Here is a 20,865-nt window from a genome sequence, read left to right on the forward strand (position 1 = left end):
GCGTCCCCCCGCCCGGAGTGGGGAGCACCTCCCGCGCTGGGGAGGAGGTGAGTTGGTGCCGCCTGGGCTATCAGCGAGCTCTACTTACGTGCTTCAGCCACAAGTTGGTTTCCATTATCTGGTTGACTTCATCCTGGAAAACAGAGGCGTGTCGGGAGAGGCGCCGGCCCTCCCGTCGCCCGCGGGCGCCCCGGCGGGGCGGGTACTCACCACCTTCACCAGCTGGGACATGGACACCTCGAACTGGATGATGACGGGGTCCGAGACGTTCTTGACGGGACGGACGAACTGGTTGTAGCTCTCGAAGAGGGCCGCGTAGAGCCGGTGCTCGGCCTCGGAACCGCCCCAGCCTGGGGGGGTGAGCGGCCGCGGGGGCAGGCGCAGCCTCAGAGGCGGCAGCACCCCGTGTGGGGAGGCTTGGCCGGAGTGGGGGGCAATGCCGCTTTTGGTACCCGTCTTGCTGTGTATTAACTGCTTAGCATCGGTGTGATGCGTCGGGAAAGGCCAAGCCTCGTGTAAGTGGGTAGTAGTGTGTCATGACTGGCATTCGCTTAGGCTGGGAGAAGAGCAATGAAAGGCAATGCTATGACAGAGTTTTTCTCACGTACATCTCTGCAAATGGGTTAAAAAAATAGTTTCAGGGAGTTACTGAAGAACTGGAGGTGCAGAAGCACTTTCCCCTCACAAACCTAATCCCCTAGACCTGCCGAAGCTGCAGGGGTGTGGAGCAGAGGAAGGGAAAAGTGTAACCTGACAGACCAGGCCGCTTGTAAGCTGTCAGAGCGTCTTGCAATAGGAGGATTCCGAGGAAATGAGAACTCTGCTTTCTAGCAGAGTCATGATTGCATGATTATAGTGATGATAACAGCCTGCTTGTTAAAATAGGAAAAAAAGGATTAAAAATTGATTAATCATTGTATTCAAAGACTTTTCAGCACGTTCAAAGAAATGTGCTAATTATCCATTTATTATTCTAAGTAATTTTTATTTATAGTATATTCCTTTTGTCCATTTTGCTGCTGATAACTGCTGCTCATGGTGCCCTGTGGCTGACAGAAAAGCTGTAAACTGAAATTCTTAAACAACAAGGTCTTTCAACTGTTTCAGGATGAGGTGTGAGAGCCTGTATTTCAAACTACCGTTTTACTCTTGGAGCTAGCTAGGCAATATCCATCCTGACAGCTGGATGCTATTTAAAAGCCAATGGCCTTTTATTTTTAGGGGACTCTCTCTTAAACTCTCTTCTGGACGACACTTCCTCAAGCACTCCACCTGAAAACTAAAAAAAGGCCTGTTTTGTCATTTATGGATGACACTATGCGAATTTGGCAAAGGCACAGAACTGAAGTCTGTTGAACATACTTTACAGCTCCGTTGAAACACAAATATGAATCTACAGATATTTGCAAGGACATGTTTATTTTTTTGCCAGACAGTTGTTTTTCAGTAGAGAAAGAGATGGGAGGCAGAAATATCTGCAGGTGACTGATCTGTAGTGTTTCACAAAGCAGGTGTTACTTTCTGATCTTTGTAAGAGCTCCCCTCTCCCTAAGACAAGAGGATTCCCCTCATGTGAAACTGTATCCAGCTAAAACCTCTTCTCCCTCCCCCCCCCCCGTTCCCCCCCCGTTCACTTGGAGGGTAATTTTATTCTCAGATCAGTGAAATCATTCAAGCCAACTTGTTAACTAAAAAATGAACGCATTTCTTTCACACTTTTTAACTACTAGCATTGCCTTTATTGATATATCTTTTACTGATATCTCATTTACCATTTATTGATATATCTTTCAGATCAAAATTTCGTGGAATAAATACTCCTAAATCTTTTAGGAAAATAATTTTAAAGCTAGATCTTAATGACTCTCTATTATAGTCAATCCCAAATTGCCTGCCTTTTTACATGTCACCAGCACTCTAATTAAATCTAGCATCCACTGTATCTAGAGAAGTGTATTATTATTTTTTTTTTAAATTTAAATGTTTTGGTGTTTTCCATATCTGCAGAGAGAAGGTGCACTGTTTGCAGCATGTATTTAAAGCTGTTTAATATTGTCACTTTCTTGTGGTCTTCTCTATAATATGTAGAAACCGCACCTTTACGTGTAAGGTGCTTTCTCTTCTTAATGCTAAAATGTCTTTGTGTGTCCTGTTTGGCATCTTGAATCAGGACTAATTAACTACTTTACAAGGAGAAATTAAAAAAAAAAAAAACAAAAACAAAAAACCCCAACAAACTATGTAACAAAAAGAGCTGTACTAAGATTCTGTACATTTATCCATTAGTTTGGAGCGAGCTTCAGCACTTCTTAAAAATAATTTGCACCAAAGTCATCTCCTGTTCACTTTTTCACACACACCCCCCCCTTCACCAACAAAGAATAAACAAATTAAGGTTCACTCACCTTGACAGAGAAAGCAAACAGCAGCAGTTAGAAGGACAGCGTGCATGCTCTCCATGGTGTTATGAACTACTGCCTGTCGACAGAGGCTGTTGAAGATGAGCTTAGCTGCCAGGATTGTATGAGCATAGGAAGTACAGAGAGCTCCACTCCTCCGATGCGTGAAATGCCTGGAAGCAGCAGACGGCAGGACCCTGAACACAGTTCTGCGCAGTGAGCTCCCATTAGGTTTGCTGTGCTGCCCCCTTTCTAGCTACCCAGGCTGTCAGAGCATTGGAAACAGAAAATAAATTGCAGGCAAAACAGATGTTATTGTAGGCAAAGAGCAGTCTTCTGGCAAGGATAATAGGCAAGAGTCCTTAAACTGGTGCATAAATGAACCCGGTAATCTGACAATGCTAAAGATTTTTCCAGTCAGCTGCGATGCAGGATCCTTCTCTATCAGAAGCTCATGCCAAGCTACTAGTAGAAGTTTAATTAATAAAAATCTTATAATTGAATTGTGCTGGAATGGATATTGACATTAGGGATGCTTGATTTAGCAGTGAACTGAGATCATGGGACCTGACTTTCCAATTACGCTGTTAATGTTGAGATTTTTTTCCTGCCTGTGTCTCATCTTGCAAGCGCATGTGCTAGGTGCTTGAATGTATAAAAAGGATGTGCTATTCCCAGGAGTAATTAAAGGCATGTACAACTTGCCAGGATCTAAGCCCAGAGTAACATACATAGCAGCTGGGATTCGGCAAGAGCCAGGGGTTTGAGTTGGAGACCAAACTTGACCAAAGCTCTTGAGAATAACTGTCTTTGGACCACTCCTGCTTTCATGGATTAGAAAGGTGAAATTTGGGAAGGGGAATAAGAGTATAGGATCCTAGCTTGATCCCACAAAACCTTATTGTTCAGGGGGAAGGAGGTGGGGGAGAATGGGGAGTTGTGTTTGAAGTTCAATCATAAAATCATGATTTGCAAAGTGGCTCATTCCCAGGTGCCCATCAGCTTCCTTGTTAACCTATGTGTCAGTTTTTGCACCCCCTTGAATGACCAGGTGATGCAAGGTTCATGCATGCAGTGGTTGTTGCACACATCTGGGCAGTCTGTGCGGAGGGAGGAGGGGGAGAGAGAAGAATGTGGGATTCCACCCTTGGTTTTGGAAATGACGAGAGGGAAGCCCTGTGGGACAGGAGGCCGCACCCAATAGGTGCTTCTCTCCCTGCCGTTAGGGAAGGATAAATGATGACCCCATTTGGCACTGTGTTCAGAGGTAGCACTGGGAGAAAGAGCACCAGACGGGGTTCAGCTGCTCTTGGCACAGAGCTTGTTTATCCCGTCTGCCCTATCTCTCAGAGCATCATTCACTCCATCCCCAGACACATGCTCTTATGATAATTTCTGTAATTCTATTAGCTTGGAGGAAATAGGCTTTACTGTCCGTTTGATTTTATTTCTTTTTTCCAGAGAACTCGGCTGCTTGGTCTTTTAGCTTAACCCTTTGTGGATACATTTTTTTTTGCCTTTCCAGGGCATTGAGACTAGATGTTTTCCCTTTCTGCCTTCTTGGTTTCCATGTATAAGCAGCATTATAACTGAGATTTTTGTTTGTTTCTTTTTAGTCCCAACTAGAAATGAGCTAAAGCTTCAAAGATCAGATCATAACCCGTGTTCCCCAAAAGTCAGTGCTTAAGCCTGAATAATTTGGAAACATTTGATCTGCAGAGGCAGCAAAGAGCCATTGCAGCAAAAGATACAGGTATTTTAGCTTAATTTTCCTAGTTACTGAAATTTTCAGTGGTGTTTGTATGCACAGATATTTTGTTTCTAACATCACGTGCTGGATCTCCTGGTGATGATCCTCAGGTTTGTAGTAGGATTATTTTTATGGCTAGGGAGAGTGATGCGATAAGAACACATCACCATGACTGCATTGCAGAACTACCTAGAAGAAGAATTCGTATGGGTAGGCGGAAACTGATCTACCCAAGAAGATCTGCAGTGACAAACTACGGAGCCTTTGCTTTTTAATAAACATGCCACTTCTAGAGGTGTTTTGCTTTGTTAAGATTTATTAAGATCAAATCTTAATCAACTCAGGTGATGAGGAAAATCCCACCTTTGTCTGGGGTATTGATGCTCCCTCTATAAAAAAGCCAACACTGCTGGTCTTTCTAGTTTGCTGTGGCTGCAGGGGTGCAGAAACAGTCCCAAATAAACTCACCTGGAGGCAGATGGTACATGCGTGTGATGGTGTTGGCACTTCTACGCGTTCTGACGGAAGACAGGATTAGTCAGGGTTAAAGAATTTTGTAGTGGTAGGGACCGGGGATGGAGCCAACAGAGGCTTTTCCTTACTAGTAGGGAAGCAAAGGCTGGTTGCACACTGCCATTGAAAAATAGTTTTACTGAAAAATATATTTTGAATGACCACTTTTCTTCTTTTTTTAATGAAAAACATTACTGTAAAAACCCTGAAAAGTATAAATGTTGAAGTTTATTTTGTTTGATGAACTGGGACCTTATCATACTCATATTAGCCTGCAAGATGATATTTTTAATGTTTCCTTTTCTCCAGAAATCTTTTATTTTTGAAAGTTTGCCCAAAAGCCAAAGTGGAAAACTCTACAATTCTTTGACAAGTTAAGCTGGGAACAGTTCTATGTATTACGTAGGAGGAGCTGCTGAGGGTTAGGCAAAAATAGCATTTCCCATTTTGAAACCACAGTTTTAGGAGGTCAGATTCTTCAAAGTTTTAGGAATTTGGATGAAATTTTCCATTCTGAAGTTTGCTATGGATTGAATTATTTCTGGAAACTTTAAAAAAATACGGTGGTGGTTTCCAAGAACATAACTAGGGAAAAGCATATTGCTTCACTCGTGATTAAAAAAGAAATAAGTTGGCCACAGTGTATGGAAAGCACCAGAGCCCACCATTTCCTGGATGAGGAGCTCTAGTTCTGCAGGGATCTCCCTGGGGCCAGGGATGTGCCTTTTGAAAGCTTTTTCTGGGTTTGTCAAGTCTGAGGCCTCCATCTGCCTGTGCTCTGTGTTAGCTGCTAGCTGAGCTGCCAAATCCTTTCTAAAACTTTTGTCTATGCTGGGGATAATTCAGCTGAAGGCTGCAGTTAGGGAGCCAAGAGTTATCAGTCATTACTGCTCATAAAGATAAGGTCAACTATGAGATGGGAGTACTGGAGGTCTCATTTCAGTTGCATTCAGGCAGTAAGAGGTAGGATAAGAAGAAGAAGGGACCAGGGAGAGCAGTAGTGATTGGTAGGAGGGTGAGAGCAGGACAGAGCCAAAAGTGCTGTTCGTGCTGGGTGAAAAGAGCAGAGGGAGGAGTCTCTGCACAGGTCCAGTGTCAGCTGGGTGGACTGCAGGGTCCACGGCTGACTTGCTGCACCCTTAGTTGCTTGGCTGGGTGAGTCCCTCTCCCTTCTGCCCTGCAGGAGTGTGTAGTAGCTCACAAGAGCGTTTAAGTCTTTGCTGAGTAGGTCTGTGCTGCCTCTTTCAGATTCACTGTTCAGGGTTATTGTGGGATTTAAAGGGGCTTCACCTTTACACTGCCTGCGCAGTGCTGGCAGCTGCTCTGGCTTCCCTCTGGCTTCTCTGCAAGCAGAAAAAGCTGCTTAGCAGCTGGGGCAGTGTGTGCACGTGTGCTTGTGGTGTTCTGTGCCACAGCAGCTCCCGGCATATAACCTAACATAGAGGAGCATCTTCCTGCATGGGTGAAGGCACCCCTCTGCTCCCGGGGGGCTGCCTGTGCCCCATCTCATCTCACAGCTGTAGTTTCAGTTGCCTGCAGAGAAATAGCTCTGCTCTCTAGGTTTAAGAAGGAGAAGAAGACATTTGAGGTAGGGAAAGCAGGTTTGACCCATTTAAACTTTACACCGCCTACCAGTCAACATAGGAAATGTCCAGAGGGGTTAATGTTTGGGGAGATGACCAGAGCATTGCCACCCTCTGGGAGAGGAGGATGTGGCAGCTTCTGTGGTCACGGGGCACACCTGCATTAATAGGGCTGTCCCACAGTTATCCTTCACCTTCTTGCCCTGTCTTGAGCGATGGACACAGTTGCAGCTCATAGAGGAAGGGGAATGGAAGGGAGGATGACGGTGTTAGAACCAGTCCTTCATCTAGCATATGACCTAAGGGAGATGCTGCTGCTGCTCACATAGCCTCACCCAGCCCACTTTTTCATTATATCTTTCCGAGGCAGCCGCACGCCAGGCCACGCTGCAGTGCTGAGGCCCCCGGGAGAGCCCTTCCAGTGCTCAGGGGTAGGTGTGTGGGGTGGGGGCGTGTGTGGCAGCAGTGCTGGGGAGTTCAGCGCACGGGCAGGGAGGGAGTGAGCACAGGAATCAGCAAAGGTCCCGGAGTTGCTCTGAACAATTGGAAAGGTGTTGGTGTAGCTGTTTTGGCATGTCTAGGTCTATGTAGTTATCTGTAGCTGCCTGGGAATGGTGATCTAGGTAGAGATGTAGCTCAGTTTTGATGAGGGCAAATAGAGTCAGAGCTGTCTTCATCTGTGGCTTGTTGAAGAACACAGGTTTAGGTGTCAGCTAATCCTCTCCTGGGACAGGTGAGCCTCAAATCCCCTTCACAAGTAGTAGTGGGTTTTAACAGTTTGGTCACCAGTAGTTAGTTGTTCCTATCAATGGTGGTAAAATTGTTATGTGTGCTGACAATACCCCAAGGAAAAGCTGAGATTGGTTTAGCTTGAAAAATGCCAGGAGCCCACTTCTCTTTTTGCAGGTTACAAGCTACCTGGAACAAAGTGTGGTGGGATGGTCCTGTGACGGGAGTCTAGGGCCTTGATCTGTCCTTTACCAAAGACTTTAAGACTGTACATGCGTTACGTGCTTTCCTAGCTAATTTGTTGAGGATTATACTTAAATCCACATTAAAATCTCCTCAACAAAACATGCGGGTCTGTTCTCAGGTGTCTTCTCATTCTAGCTGCCTTTCACAGTTGTCTTCTCTAGCTGCTTTCTGTGCTCTTAGCCTTAGATTCATGAAAGTGTATATGAACCCCAGTCACATGAGCTGTTAAAGTTGCAGGAACATTTCAGGACTAAATCTATATAAAGGAAAATTTTACATTTTATTTATATTTCATCATTGAACAGAGTATATAAATGTTTGTTTATCATATATTAATTTGGCCTCTGTTGATCAATCAGCTATCAGAGGTGGCAAAGTGAGAAACCTATTAGTGGTTACCTCAGAAGTATGTCTCTGTTTCTCAGTTCAGTTTTCATTATCATACTCAAACAGCTAAACAGTGATGCCACTTGTAAAGCTCTTTATAAATCAGACACAAATAGTTTTGATGCATTTGAAGGACATAAATGTTATAGCAATACCTTCTTTGTAATAGAGAAATTGCAGTGTTCTAGGGAAAGAAAATGTCCTTCCTGAGGCAATGTATGTAAAATACAATTTTTAATAATAATCCTTGTGAGCCAGGATGGCATATTGTACAGTAAATGCCTTTCTCTGTAATGTTCAGACTTCAAATAATTGAAAAAAGGGCCAAGATATCACCAGAAGTACTGAACTCATTGGAAAAAACAGTAGTTTTCTGTTTGTTTGGGGTTTTTTTCCCTATCACAAGTCAAGTTCTACTTTCCATTTCCGTACTCTAAATCTGATGTAAGAGCAACTCAGCTGGCATCTCTGTGGATTTAACAGAGGGGAACTGAGAGCAGAATGAGACCCAACATCTGTGTAAGTATTGACAATTTTAAGTGACAACTAAGGGTTCATGGCAGCAGTGTGGTTTTGAAAAAGTGGCTGCAGAAATAATCCAACAGTCCCCAGGACACAAACAAGGACGAATATCCAGAGAAACAGCCTGTCCACTACCATGGCAACATACTTCCAATCTTCAATGACCTGAAAGAAAAAGCCAATTAAAGATATTAGCAATTTGTCGTATTCTTTTGCTCTTCCTCTTGCTAATGCCGAGGTTTTGTTTACGAAAATAAAAGGAAACAAATCTCAAGGTTCAGGCAATAAACTGACTTTAGGCTTGGGAAGGGGTTTTTCTCCTACAACCATTCTGGGCAGTGGAGAAAAATACTGTAAATATTCCTTAGCTGTCTTGGATGCATCAGGTACTGAGCATGGCTGCCTGGTGGAAGCCAGTCCAGAAGGACCCACAGAATAATCCAGTTAAGGAATTTTTTTCTTTAATTTTAGTTTGCAGATGCTATTAATCTCAGTGGACAAAAATAGATGGTGTTTACTGCTGTTAAACAAGGTTAGCTTCAGAGTTCTTTTCTTATCAGCAGTCATCTTAATCAAGGGGTTTAATGCATATTAATACTGTTGCTTTTATTAAAATCCCTTTTTGCCTTGCATATGTTGTTTGTGAAAGTCACGGCCTTAGATTCTGTTCTCAAACTAAAGTGACTGTCAGGCTATTATTGCAAATGGGGAATATATCAATCTTCATTTGCATCTTAGGAATGATTATTTTTTCCTCTCTCATTGATTCTAGTTACACATGGGACATGCTCACCTCAATGACTAAAGTCATGCTTGTCAATTATCTCATGTTTTATATTAGAACATTACACATTTTTCCTTCAGTGCACACTTTTAATTTCCACTGCTGCTAATGGGAATTGTGCGCTTCTGAAATCAGACTATAGTAAATGTACATGAACAGTTGTTATCAGACCGTGGTAATGAAGGAAGAAAGCAGAGATTAAAATTATGAATCTAGAAAATTGATATGTAATATCAGAGGACACTGTGAAAAGCATTCAGTTAATTCTTAGTGTATAAAATACCCTTGAAAATTGTTCTTAATATCAAGTGGAGGCTTTGTAGATCCTTTAGTATGCAACATATTCTTGCAAGAATTTCTGAAGTATTAGAAAACTTTTTTTCTGCTCTATGAAGTCTGCTTCTGTTCAGTTTCAATGTTTACAAGCTCATGTCTAATGTTAATAGCTGATCTTCTTTATTTATATTGACAGTAATTTCAGCTAATAGAAAACATGAAGTACTCAGCGGCATGCTCCTCAAGGGGCTTCTGCAAGATCAGAAACCAGACTTTATTTAATCTGCTTGGCTGAGGGAGGGAGAGCACGACAGGAATAGAGAACCTAGAGTCTGACTGGGATCTGGGCCAGAGAGAGGACACTGGTAGGTATGAGGATGATTTTTCCTAACCATGGGTGCTTGTCTAAACAAAACTCTGAACCATCTGAGTTTTTCCAAGTATTATTCACAGTGTATTTATATCAGCTTTAGTGTGCTAGCTAGTAGCACGTGAGTAGAGCAAGTGAATAGGGCAGCAGCAGCAGCACTGTTTAAACACGTCCTGGATAAAGTACTTCTCATAGCCAATAACAAGTCTGATTTAACTCAAATGAAAAAGTGTCAGCTCTGCTGGCATTAGGATTTGATCCTACCCATTGTGTTTGCCATATATGGACAGATATCTTAACCTGGAGCGGGTGTTTGCAAAGCTGTTTTACCAATTTTACTAAATCCTCCTTCTATGCCCAGTTAGGTAAATAAATGCTTGAGCTGCAGGTAGATTGTTTCTGGTTAACATGGCCTGGCCATGGGTTGAGTCACAGTCTTACTGAATACAATGGGGAAAAAGATTCTTTTTCTGACCTGGAACTGAATATTATTTTTTTCCCTGCCAAACACTACTTGAATGTGACAACACAGCTTTTTCAGGGGTGTATCATGACTTACTAGGCAATCAACATTCTCTTTTTGTAGAAATAGCCATGTTACTTTCCAGGAGAGTATTGGCGTTTACCAAATTGCTATTCGTTAAGTTCTTTTAACAGCAAAAATTATTTCCTCTTATAAGCTATAGCTAGAATCTCTCTAAAAACTTTAGAATAGCTAGGGAGTTCAAATATGCTTTCTGAAGAACAGCGTGTTACAGAGGAGGACAGGAGATGAAGTTTGGAAAGACCGGGATGATTTCTCATTTTTACTTACACTCTGGTCGTTGTCATCACTTTTCATGTGCTCTGCTATAAAACTGACTCCATCAATTGCTTCTTGGACTTCAGGAGAAAATTTCATGCCTGTTCTTAACCTAAAATCTCGATGACTGCTGACATTGTCAAGAGTGTCAGTGATTTTCATATCATATTTTTTGGCAGAGGCTGTATTCAAAAAATAGGTAGAGTTCTTGTAGAAGTCGGCTGGGTCCATACAAGGATTCTCTGCTTTTGCCTTTTTGCAGTTGCACAGTTTTTGCCGAGGAGAATTATTTTCTGGACGCTTCATGAACAGGTAGGCTGGGAGTCTTTCAAGGAAAACCCGCTTTACCCAAGGGGGCATAGTGTGAGTACTTGGAGATCTATGGTGGACATTGAGTACACAGACACTGGTAACTATTGAGAAGGTCACTAGTACCATTGTAAACATGAGATACTTCCCAATCAGTGGAACATCTAGAGATGTTGGAGGGACAATTTTGGAGATCAACAGCAAGAACACAGTCAAGGCAAGCAACACAGATATGCATAAGGTCATTTTTTCACCACAGTCTGAAGGCAAGTAGAACACCAGGATGGCTAAGGATGTAATTAGCACACAGGGAATGATAAGATTGATGGTATAAAAAAGAGGTTTCCTTTTAATAATGAAGTCATATGTCACATCGACATAATTGGGGTCCAAAGGATTTACAGTCCTTCTTCCTGGGAGTGCTACAATGTCCCATTCTCCACTTGGCGTGAAGTCGTCCATGCTTGCCATGGAAGTTTTAAGCACCATATCAATTTCTGTATGATCATATGTCCAAGACCGGAACTTTAATGTGCAGTTTTGTTGATCAAATGGAAAATGCTTAACTTCAATCTTGCAGGCGCTCTTGTAGATGGCTGGTGGCAACCAGCGAATGCTTCCATTATTCTTTACAATTGCATTTGTATATAGCGAAACTTCGTACGTGCCATCCGCGCTAATGAAACAAGAGGAAAGAAAAAGGAGAGAACACAATAAAACATTAAGAGGAAAAACATAGTTTAAAACAGAAGAGCTCTGACATTCTTGGTCTTCTGGGCCTCAGTTGTTTCTAGAATCAAAGTTTAGTAATGTTTTGATTTTGAAATCTATGTTGTAGGGAGCGATAACTTGATAGGGAGATTAATGTATGCATTTCTCCCAGTCAGAGAATTGACATGTGGTCCAATACTTAGAAAAATTATTTTATAAAATTGTTATTAATTAATAAATATGCATCTCTGTTTCATCCAAAGAACTCAAAATATTTTGTAAATGTTTGTTAAAGTAATTAAGGCTTACTACATCTCTGAAGGCTGAGTGAAAATGAGATCATCCAACATGAAAATGGAGATACCTTTGATCTGGAACACAGCCACTGCTAAGAGCACACAGCAACACTCCTAAATGACTTGGACGAGGAAATAAGGAGGAGCAGTGTTAGTTAGAAATGCAGGGAGAGTGTGTGCAGAGGAAATGTAATTATATGGTTTATAATTTATTGTGTCACTCCAGTTAATGTTTACTTATTACAAAACGAGAACAGACAAGCCACAGTGTTCTTAGTGCCCACAAATAATCTTGGCTTTGTATCTCCTCCAACTGCCGAAATTCCTCCAGGAGAGTCTTCTATGTTATGATGGGCCCTTTGATTCAGGGAGAAGGTCAACAAGAACAAGATTTGACCAGGCAGAGTACATCCTAATCCACTGGCTGAATTATTTTGTCACTAATACAATAGTTTTAAGCATTTCTCAAATCTGATTTCCAGTAGTAGGATTCCAGGGACTTAACTCAAGTTATATATAACTTCCTAGGTCTCCCATCTGTATGTGTTCATAAACCGTCATGTGTTCATGAATTCATTGGTTTTCAAAGTATCATGAAAGTATATTATAAGTTTTGATTATTTTTTTCCCCCAAAGACTTGATATCATCCACTTCAAGGCTTTGCTAGAGACCTAAAAACAACAACAAAAAAACTCTCAAAACAAAATTGGCAGTTAGCTATTTGTTTGAAAGAACTGAAGTATGGTCTACCACCAAGCTTTTATGTTTCTCAGTATTGTAAAGCAACAGAGTCAAATGTTGACAGATTTATTATGTATTCTTATAATTGATTTTTTAATGCTTTATGAAAATAGAACATAATTTATTTTTTAAAATTAATATTAACTCATGGAGTTCTGGTACATGTGAACTTTGTAACAGATTTATGTCCTGGAGTCTGTGGTGGAAGGGGGGGTGGGGAGAAGAAGTAGGAGACAAAAATGTAGCTCAGAACCTAAGATGTCCGATAGAATTCCAGATGTTTTGTCTTCTTGCAAACATGACCAGTGTAAGGCTGCTCTTGTACTTAACAATTCATGCTTTCCAGATAGTCTAGTTTGATATAGATCTGTGCCTCAATTGTGAGCCTTGTCGCAGATCCTCTGGTGTTGTAACAGCTTACACTGCAGACATGCTCCAGGTCTGCTGGAATTTCTTTAACCAGAGCCCTGATTCTACTAAAATTATCTTTGAGGCCAGTACCCCAGTCAGATACGCTTGATACTGGCTAAAAGTTACAAAATTCAGTTTTAGAATTTTATCAGACCTACTTCATTGGTTCTGATGCTTGTTTCTTGATACATGGTTAAAATTTTGTTCACTGCCTGCATAAACTGCAGAAGTTTTACTTACTTATTGTAAAGCACAATGTCTGGCAACCAGATGTGTTTTGCAGGTATTCTCAGCTTATTTATTCCTTCATAGTCAGAGGGCTTCCAAGCCAAACGATAATCAATCCACTCCTAAGAGAAGAATTGTACAGTAGTGATGGGAGTATCCAAACCAGCACTAACAAAACAATCACTGTGTTGGAGTGAAAGCAGTCGCATTTGTGGTTTGCAAGAGCATGCCTCTGTGGGTTTGGTTACCTGGTTCAGCCAGACGTTTGTAGTCATGATCTGCTCCCGTTCATTCTGCAGGGAAAAAGAGAGAGAAAAGCTGTCCTCTAAAATGTTTCACTTTATTGCAGTAATAAGATTTATTCAGTAGGCTTTTGAGGATATTTCCAACTGCACAGCATGATTTCGTTTAGTGTATTTCAAGGCAGGCATTTCTCTGCTGGTAAGATGGCCAGTCTTGTGCACATACTGATGATAAATAGTAACCCCACAAGTGTAGAGCTCCAAGTGGCTTTTAACAAAGACTGGAGTGAGTGTGGCTATTTGGGAACAATTTCCACCACCCTGCTGAGCTGATTTCTCCCCCCTTCCCCCCCCTGTGGATTTGATTTGAAACAGAAGGCATATTTGACCACCAGGAAGGCCTAGATTAACTTGTCTGAGGTTTATGTAAGGTTTACCATGTAAACTCTCAGCTGGCGGGCTCTGCTTTGTGGAAATGCTGTCTCTCTGGACAGCAGTCCAGAAGAGAAATCTCTCTGCAGCAGATCTGTGTGGCTGGGGCTTTACTGAAGGGACAAGGTAGGAGGTCAAAGAGTCAGGAGGATTTCTGTGGGAAAACAAGTTAATTCTCTGATCCTGAAGATGCTTGAGATTGTTAGAGCCTATAAGATGCCTAATTTTGCTTTCTGCTTGAAGTGAGGATATAGAGGGATAGGGACCGAGCTGTGCCGTTCTTGATCCTTGCCCATTCATCTACTCTGTTTAGGTTGTTGATTGCTGCGGCCTGTGGGAGCAAGACACCCTGCTTTTTATGCCCAGAATCCGCAATCTGGGAGGACACTGTGCTAGTGGTGGCAGTGCACTGTGTGAGGAGGCATGTCTGTGTCCAGGTGGAATTCTCTAGGAGAGAGGGAGCACTTGTCCCAGAGTCATCTGGTATACATGACAGTATATCCTGTATAAATCAGCCTGCACACATGTATGAAAGCTCATCTGTTTGTACAGTTTCCCTTATGTTCCATCAGTCTCTCTCTCTTTTCCTCTTGAATTTCAGAATATAAATTATATAGGTCTCTTAAAGTTTGGAGCAGTCCAGTCAGTGTCCCATACACAAATTCTGGCAGGGAGGCAGTCATCTGTATCCTCTTTTTCATCCAGGGAGAGAGCAGCAGAGTTGAAAGTCCTGATTCAGGAAATTATTCCCACTTATGTGCTGGATCTTGTTCCCACTGCAGTTAATGCTAAACCTCTCTTGGCATTGAGGTGTGTATTTGTACCTTGGAAAAACTGTTAAACACATGCTAACCTTGTGAGTGAAAATGTCTTTCGGACCCAGTGAAGTAATTTTTATTGAATATGAGGAGTTGCTTGCATGAGGATTGTTTTAATAGTGTTAAGCTATTCCAGCCAGAACTAACATGTTTTTTTTCTTTACAACATTTCACTATTCTTTGCTGATGTGCCTGATACGCCATGAGATTTTGAGCTGGCTTCGTAGCTTGTTTTCAGGCCATTCAACCACATTTCTTTGATGCAAGCAGCAGAAGGTGGTTTAGTATTGTGTACACAGCCCAGGATAGATTCTGACCTGGTGTAACTCACTGTGGCTGTACTGAAATCAGTGGAATGATTTTGATGTTTTGATCAATGGAATTTTATTGGATGAAGATCTGGCCGCTGTCCTTTATTGCTTAGGCATAGATTGATCTCCCTGTTGTAGCTGCATTCTGAAGTATAAAACCAGTAAATTTCATGTATGGGCCCTGCCTACTAAGTATTATTATGTAAACTAGAAAATAACAGGGACATAATATTACCAATATGACTTTTACTTAGAGTGCTGTGCAGGTAGTAATGAATTAAAAGACATAGCCTAATTTGAACTTACCACGCTGATGAGCTGTGCCAGGGAAACCTGCAGTTCTATAGATACCAACTGGGATGAGTTGACAGCTGGTCGAATTAACTTATTGTACCTGTCAGGACTCAGTAGGTGGTTCATTAGCTTTTCTTCAGCATCTGCTGCGGTGCTTCCTGTAAAACATCACGTAACAGGATTATAGAAAGGAGACCGAGTGGCATGATGTAGGGATCACAGAATTTCTGTGCATCAGATTGTCTTCATGAAATAATGAGGGCTTTTGATTTTCTAAACACTGTAGGCTTGTATGAACAGAAGGATATGGTGCTTGCACCAATATCTGTTCTGCTGAAGTTGACTGTCTTTCACAGAACTTAGACCAAAGCAGATAAATCTGAACCCTTTGGGTTTTTTTCACATTAAAATGTGACGCTCAAATTGATAGATACTTTTGGGAGTACATTCAGAAATAGAAACTGGGAGCAAAGAACCCTCTTAATAACAGAGGAAGAATGTTTCAATGATCCAAATGCAGGGACTCTGTCTGTGACTTCTCTTTAGTGTTGTAGGAGATAGAGTTGCAGGCACACATACAAATTGAAAGACTGATCTGTGTAGGGAAAACCAGGGGATAAACTGCAGGAGTCACAAGGTTTTTTTAATGATTGGGAGCTCTTTGGTAGCTAGTGATGTTTCTGTTTCAGAATGATTTTATTTGAAAACCTGAGGCAGTATGTAAGCCTTACTTTGTGTGGAAACAAAACCTGATTTATAGACTAGCACAAATACCGTAAATCTTAGTGGCCAAAGCTGGAGTTCAGTGACTGCAAAATATAGTATCTGCAGGATACTGTCAAGCAAGCCTGAACGTTCTCCATGGAGCAGAACAGCTTATGGCACAACCCCAGAGGTAACTGCATTTGTTCCCATGTTCTTGCCTGTGCTTTTTAAAGCCATTCTAGTGGACTTTTCAAACCACTATTGACCACGTAATAACACTGATGACTAAGGTCCTGGTAACATCCTGCCAACAGAATTGACCCAGAGAGATTCTGCTGTATGTCGAGTAATTCTGTGTTGTGTTATACAGCTGACAGTGATGGACACAGGTGTTAATGAAAACAGATTCTAATCCAATTGATAGAATGATTCTTCCATAGGAAAGGGCACCTAACTCAACCCTAGATATTGCAGAAATGAGGATAGTGTCTGTACAGCATACTTGCTTCATTATTCCCCAGAGCAGTTCCACACAGTAAAAACCACTGGCCACGCAAGTATTTTATATTTGTGGTACATTAATTTGTTCTGGTTTTTTATGTTGTAGCGTATCCATGAGATCCAGAGAAAGGCAGACATCAAAAGGCCAGGATCACATACGCAGCCAAAGTTTGTGTGCATTTCTGGAAGGTGCCTAGTTTCCACGTGAACTGGGCTGTAAGTTACTAGGGGGAACAAGTGTCTCTTGAAACTTGGTACTTCTGAATTCCACTCAGATTAAAAAAGTACTATAAGAACTTCTTGTTTCTGATCCGGTAAGAAAGTGGAGAGACATAAATGGAAATATCATCAAACAGATTTTTCACATCTAAGAACAGTTTTTACTCAAGCTCTGGGGAAAAGTTGAGGTAAACACCAGGCTTGTTTTAATTCTTTTAAGACCAGCATATGCTGTACCAATGGCATTGGTAGCACAAATTTTGTCACATATACTTAACCATAACATCGTTCTTCAGAATAGGCTTCTCAAATACTTCCCAAGCCATTTGGGAAAACAAATTTGGACAAATACATCTGTGTTTGTCGGGTCGGTTTGTTTTTTGATTCACACTTGCTTTGTACCTCCCTGCAAGTCATTATAAAAGCCCTAGTACCATGTGATATTTTAATATTACATTTATTCTCAATGTAAGTTTGCCTAATCAAAGGCTTATCAAGGTAGAGCTATGCCTTCCTTGCTAAGGTCCAGATTCTGTTTTTTCTTGTGTATTGCAATCAAGAGAGAGCTAAATTTGATGCTGTGAAGAAAATGGGGCCACACTCTAGAAATGAATCATTCTGTGTTTATGAGGATAGGTGAGAAGCCTTGTGGTAGCTAAGGAGAGAATCTTGGTTAAAGTTATTTTATTGTATTGTTTTGTTTTGGTTTTTTTTTTTAACAAACATTCCTGCTGTTGCATACGTAAGTGACATAAGCAGATGGCTATAATTCAAATATAAATAAATTGTCATTTGGTTTGTTTCCTGCAGTGGTCACTGAATGCTGCTAGCAAAGACACTGAATTCTTGTTTGAATTGTTAAATATATTTTCACTGTGTTGCCATCTTTTTCTGTAAATATTCTAGCATATGGAGTATTTGCTAAACAGCGAGTAAGAAGTAGAAACTGCAGAATATTTGCAGAAAGCTAATTCTGAATTTGTAATAATTCTATTCTCTGAAACCTGGTTTTAGCAATCATAGTCATCTGGTCTGCAAATCAAAACATACTGTGGGGTCTGCATGTCTGATGAGAACAGCTCAGATTTCGAAGTACTGACTCTGTCAATAAACTTTATGCAGATGAATGATGGGCCATGACTTAATTATAAAAAATGATTTGTTAAATAATGAATCCCTTTAAGAAATTATTATCTATTCTTAGGGAAGTGGTTCCTGTAATGAATAATTCCTTGTAAAATTGCCATCCCATCCCAACCTTTAAATAACTTAATCATCAGAATTAGAGATCGAAGGGGCTACTCTCCCCTCGCACTCAGACGCCTGTATCAAATACCACTAGATGTCAGCAGTATACTGCCTTAAAGGTTGCTAAAGCCAATCTCTCTGTAAATAACGTGTAAAAACGAGTGATTCTTGTCTAATTTTTATAATCTATTTTCCATTACCAATCTACATATTAACCAGATGGCACCTAATGAGAACAAAATTAGCAGGCATTCAAGTTCATCTTTATATGCATTTCATGATGTCACTAGCCATGCATTTGAAGCTCCACTTTTTCCTCTCAGAGTTGGAAGAAATGGAAGTGCACAGTTTCCCTCGCAAACTGTTTTTTTCCAAATAGCAGTAATCACTGGAAATGTTGCAGAGGGTAGACTGATGCTTTCAGACAAATGATTTTGACAAGAATGATGAAGCAGTCCAAATTTGGGGGTGGAGTATTTTTGTGTACTGAAAGCAGTAATAGAGAAAACACATTGGGGTGGATCCTGAGGGAAATTGGTTTAGCTTCACTGAACACGCTACACATCTGCTCCATGACAAGAAGAGCAAATTGCCACGTAACTTGCAGTACACATTCTGCAGTAAGTTTGTTTTCTCTGTGGGAGTATGACCATTAAAAAAAAATTGCATCAGGATGCTTCCAATTTCACGGCAGAAGAAACAAAACCACAGACTTCATTCACTCCCCTGTGCAAACGTTCCCTTCTACGGGGTCTAATTTAAATATCTAAAATGAAATAACTAGTCATCCTGTGTTGTGTTGTTTATTTTCAGTGTAATGACAAATATGTTGGAGTGATTTCCACAGAACAGAATAAGGAGTAATGTTGACAAACACAGGCAAGTGCATGTTATCACTGTTTAAATTGCGAAATTTAACATAAGGCATGTTTCCTCTGTTTCCCTGACTTCAGTTATTTTAATAAATGTTAAAATAACATTTGTTTAGAAATAATATATTGTAGCATAAGTTGTCATTTTTGTTCTCTCCTCTCTCACAAATAACTTATGTGGACAATGGTGGCATACCAAATTCCCATCTGTAATTAGTAAAGAGCAAGCGAGAAGCATCAATAAGACAATCCCATTATCTTCTCTGAAATTACTTCGTGATGTTGTTAATTCTCAGCATACTCTTGAGTAAAAAGGTTTATATAACCTCTTAGAACAACGCATGCTAATTTGGAACGCTATTGTTCCAATGGAAGTAGTGGCGAATTTACTGTATTTTAAAGACTTTTAATTTCTACACTGCAATTAATGCAAATAAAAAGGAAATACTAATGGTTTTAAAAGTGTGTGATCTAAGAATCTAAAGTAGGCCCTCACTCTTCATTTGTTACAAAGCAGGTGTTTTCTAAAGTTGCCTTTCAGTGATTGAAGAAACAAAACAACTGTGGGATGAATAGATAATTATGGGAAAGATGTGATTTTTGTCTCGGTTCAATTTCAGCTAGTTTCACTCTGAACACTTTGGCAGAGTCTCTGTGGGAAGAAGCTCCCATGGTAAATGCACTATTTCATGCTGCTGTCGGGCTGTGCGTGTTGGCTAAAACTTATGCAAGAAATCCTGGCGGACTAAAGAAAATGTTCTTAATGTATGTTTGAGCTTTTTTAGCATATATTTACATATTTCAACTTAATTTAAACTATTTACATACTAATCAAACAATTAGGAAGTATGAACTTTGCAAAATATATGAACTTGAGCCAATAATTGTAGACGGATGAGATCTGTCTTATTTATGATTCAGGTCATGATTCGCTTTTTATTTTTTCACTTTCAGCACAATACCTGCTTTTCCCATCACAGATGATCCTGGGTGCCTCTAAAGGGATATTATTTAGTGATTATCATTGTCATCTCCTATTGTTCTGTCATTTTATGTCAAACTTACTGTCTGTCCGTATCCATCGTAATGATTTGCTGATACCGAACAAGCCAGAAACAACACTAAAATAATCAATTTCATGCAACCTCTTAAAGTCTGCAGCCTACTGAGGTGATAGTTACAAATTGTCTGAGAGCTCATATCACAGTCCTACTTCCTAGCCTTGAAAGCTGTCGCTGTTCTGCAGACTGTATCTGAAAGAAAAGATCACTTACCGTTAAAATAAAAGGAGCCCACTACAAAGAGAAAGAGCGTGTACGTATTCCTCATGGCAATAACAAGAAGAGGTGGATTACTGTTCTTCACTTAAGACAGCTGGCAATAGGCTCTGTTGTCGGGGATGCACAAGGAAGAGATGTAAAAGCAAACCTGAATCTTGGAGGTATTAAATGCCTGGAAAGAGACAGACAGTAGGACCTGGCAGAAGCATTCTGCGAAGTGGAGTTTTCATGAGCATAGTGGTCCCTCCCCCTTTGCAGCTGTTTAAAGAGCTTTGTGAAGAGGAAAAGCACATAAGAAGAGGGATCATAATGTGATAATGTTGAATAAGAGGAAATGAAAGAGCAAGCTAAGGAACATGATCTGCAAAACACAACTGCTTAATTCTTGCTGCTAGATAACATTTAGAAGATTTTCTGGTTAGTAAGTGCAATGAGTGGGAATAGCTGTGTGGGTAGAGCTGGATATAACTTTGTGCCATGAGACCTGTTAGTGAAAGACATGTCAATAAATTATAGCCCTAGCAGAGGGTAATTTTCTGTGTCAAGAGAAAAAGTTGATTGCCTACTGACAACCCTTTTCCACTCCAAGGCCCACACATGTGATCTCTCTAAACTAGAACTCCAAAAGGCTTTTTGGGAGCAGCAGGAGAGGAACAGAGAATTTGTTGTCATTAGCATTTGACAGGATTTTTAAAAGAAAGTTAAAGCAGCCTGTTGAGAAATAGCAATAGCTATAAAGACACTCCAGAGGAGCATTAGAGAAATTCTATGGAAGTCATCTTTTACAGCTGAAGGGTTCAGCAGAGTATAGAGTATCATGTGTTTTGGGACTTGCCATTGCAAGATTTGTGTAGAAGGAAGGGGAAAGAAGATCTTGCATGCCCT

At 40.8% G+C, this 20,865-nt stretch overlaps 2 protein-coding genes across 2 annotated transcripts in view; both read right to left on the reverse strand.

Moving 5' to 3' along the window:
- The window catches only part of CHRNA3 (cholinergic receptor nicotinic alpha 3 subunit), a 7,850-nt gene extending 5,390 nt beyond the window's left edge, over window positions 1–2,460 (reverse strand). Inside the window, exons 1-3 of the mRNA XM_009274006.1 lie at window positions 2,406–2,460; window positions 211–350; window positions 89–133 (exon numbers count right to left, since the gene is read on the reverse strand). Coding sequence (XP_009272281.1) covers window positions 89–133; window positions 211–350; window positions 2,406–2,460 — 240 coding nt within the window. The remainder of the gene's footprint in view (window positions 1–88; window positions 134–210; window positions 351–2,405) is intronic.
- A 5,693-nt stretch (window positions 2,461–8,153) lies between these two features.
- Window positions 8,154–20,180, reverse strand: CHRNB4 (cholinergic receptor nicotinic beta 4 subunit). The gene is made up of 6 exons (XM_009274007.1): window positions 19,975–20,180; window positions 15,168–15,313; window positions 13,307–13,351; window positions 13,071–13,180; window positions 10,374–11,346; window positions 8,154–8,294 (listed from the first exon to the last, which is right to left on the reverse strand). The coding sequence occupies exons 1-6, from the start codon at window positions 20,027–20,029 to the stop codon at window positions 8,154–8,156; spliced, it is 1,470 nt and encodes a 489-aa protein (XP_009272282.1). The 5' UTR covers window positions 20,030–20,180.
- Between the last annotated feature and the right edge of the window lie 685 nt (window positions 20,181–20,865).

Source organism: Aptenodytes forsteri, unplaced genomic scaffold (assembly GCF_000699145.1).
Source record: "Aptenodytes forsteri isolate BGI_AS27 unplaced genomic scaffold, ASM69914v1 Scaffold239, whole genome shotgun sequence".
Lineage (NCBI taxonomy): Eukaryota > Metazoa > Chordata > Aves > Sphenisciformes > Spheniscidae > Aptenodytes > Aptenodytes forsteri.

Excerpts from the sequence above, each read along its gene's own strand:
- CHRNB4 (XM_009274007.1), bottom strand. The coding sequence starts at position 20,029 with ATGAGGAATACGTACACGCTCTTTCTCTTTGTAGTGGGCTCCTTTTAT. Across the intron at positions 13,181-13,306 it reads CAAACGTCTGGCTGAACCAG|GAGTGGATTGATTATCGTTT; the intron begins GTAACCAAACCC and ends TTCTTCTCTTAG. Across the intron at positions 8,295-10,373 it reads GTGATGACAACGACCAGAGT|GTCATTGAAGATTGGAAGTA; the intron begins GTAAGTAAAAAT and ends TTTTTCTTTCAG.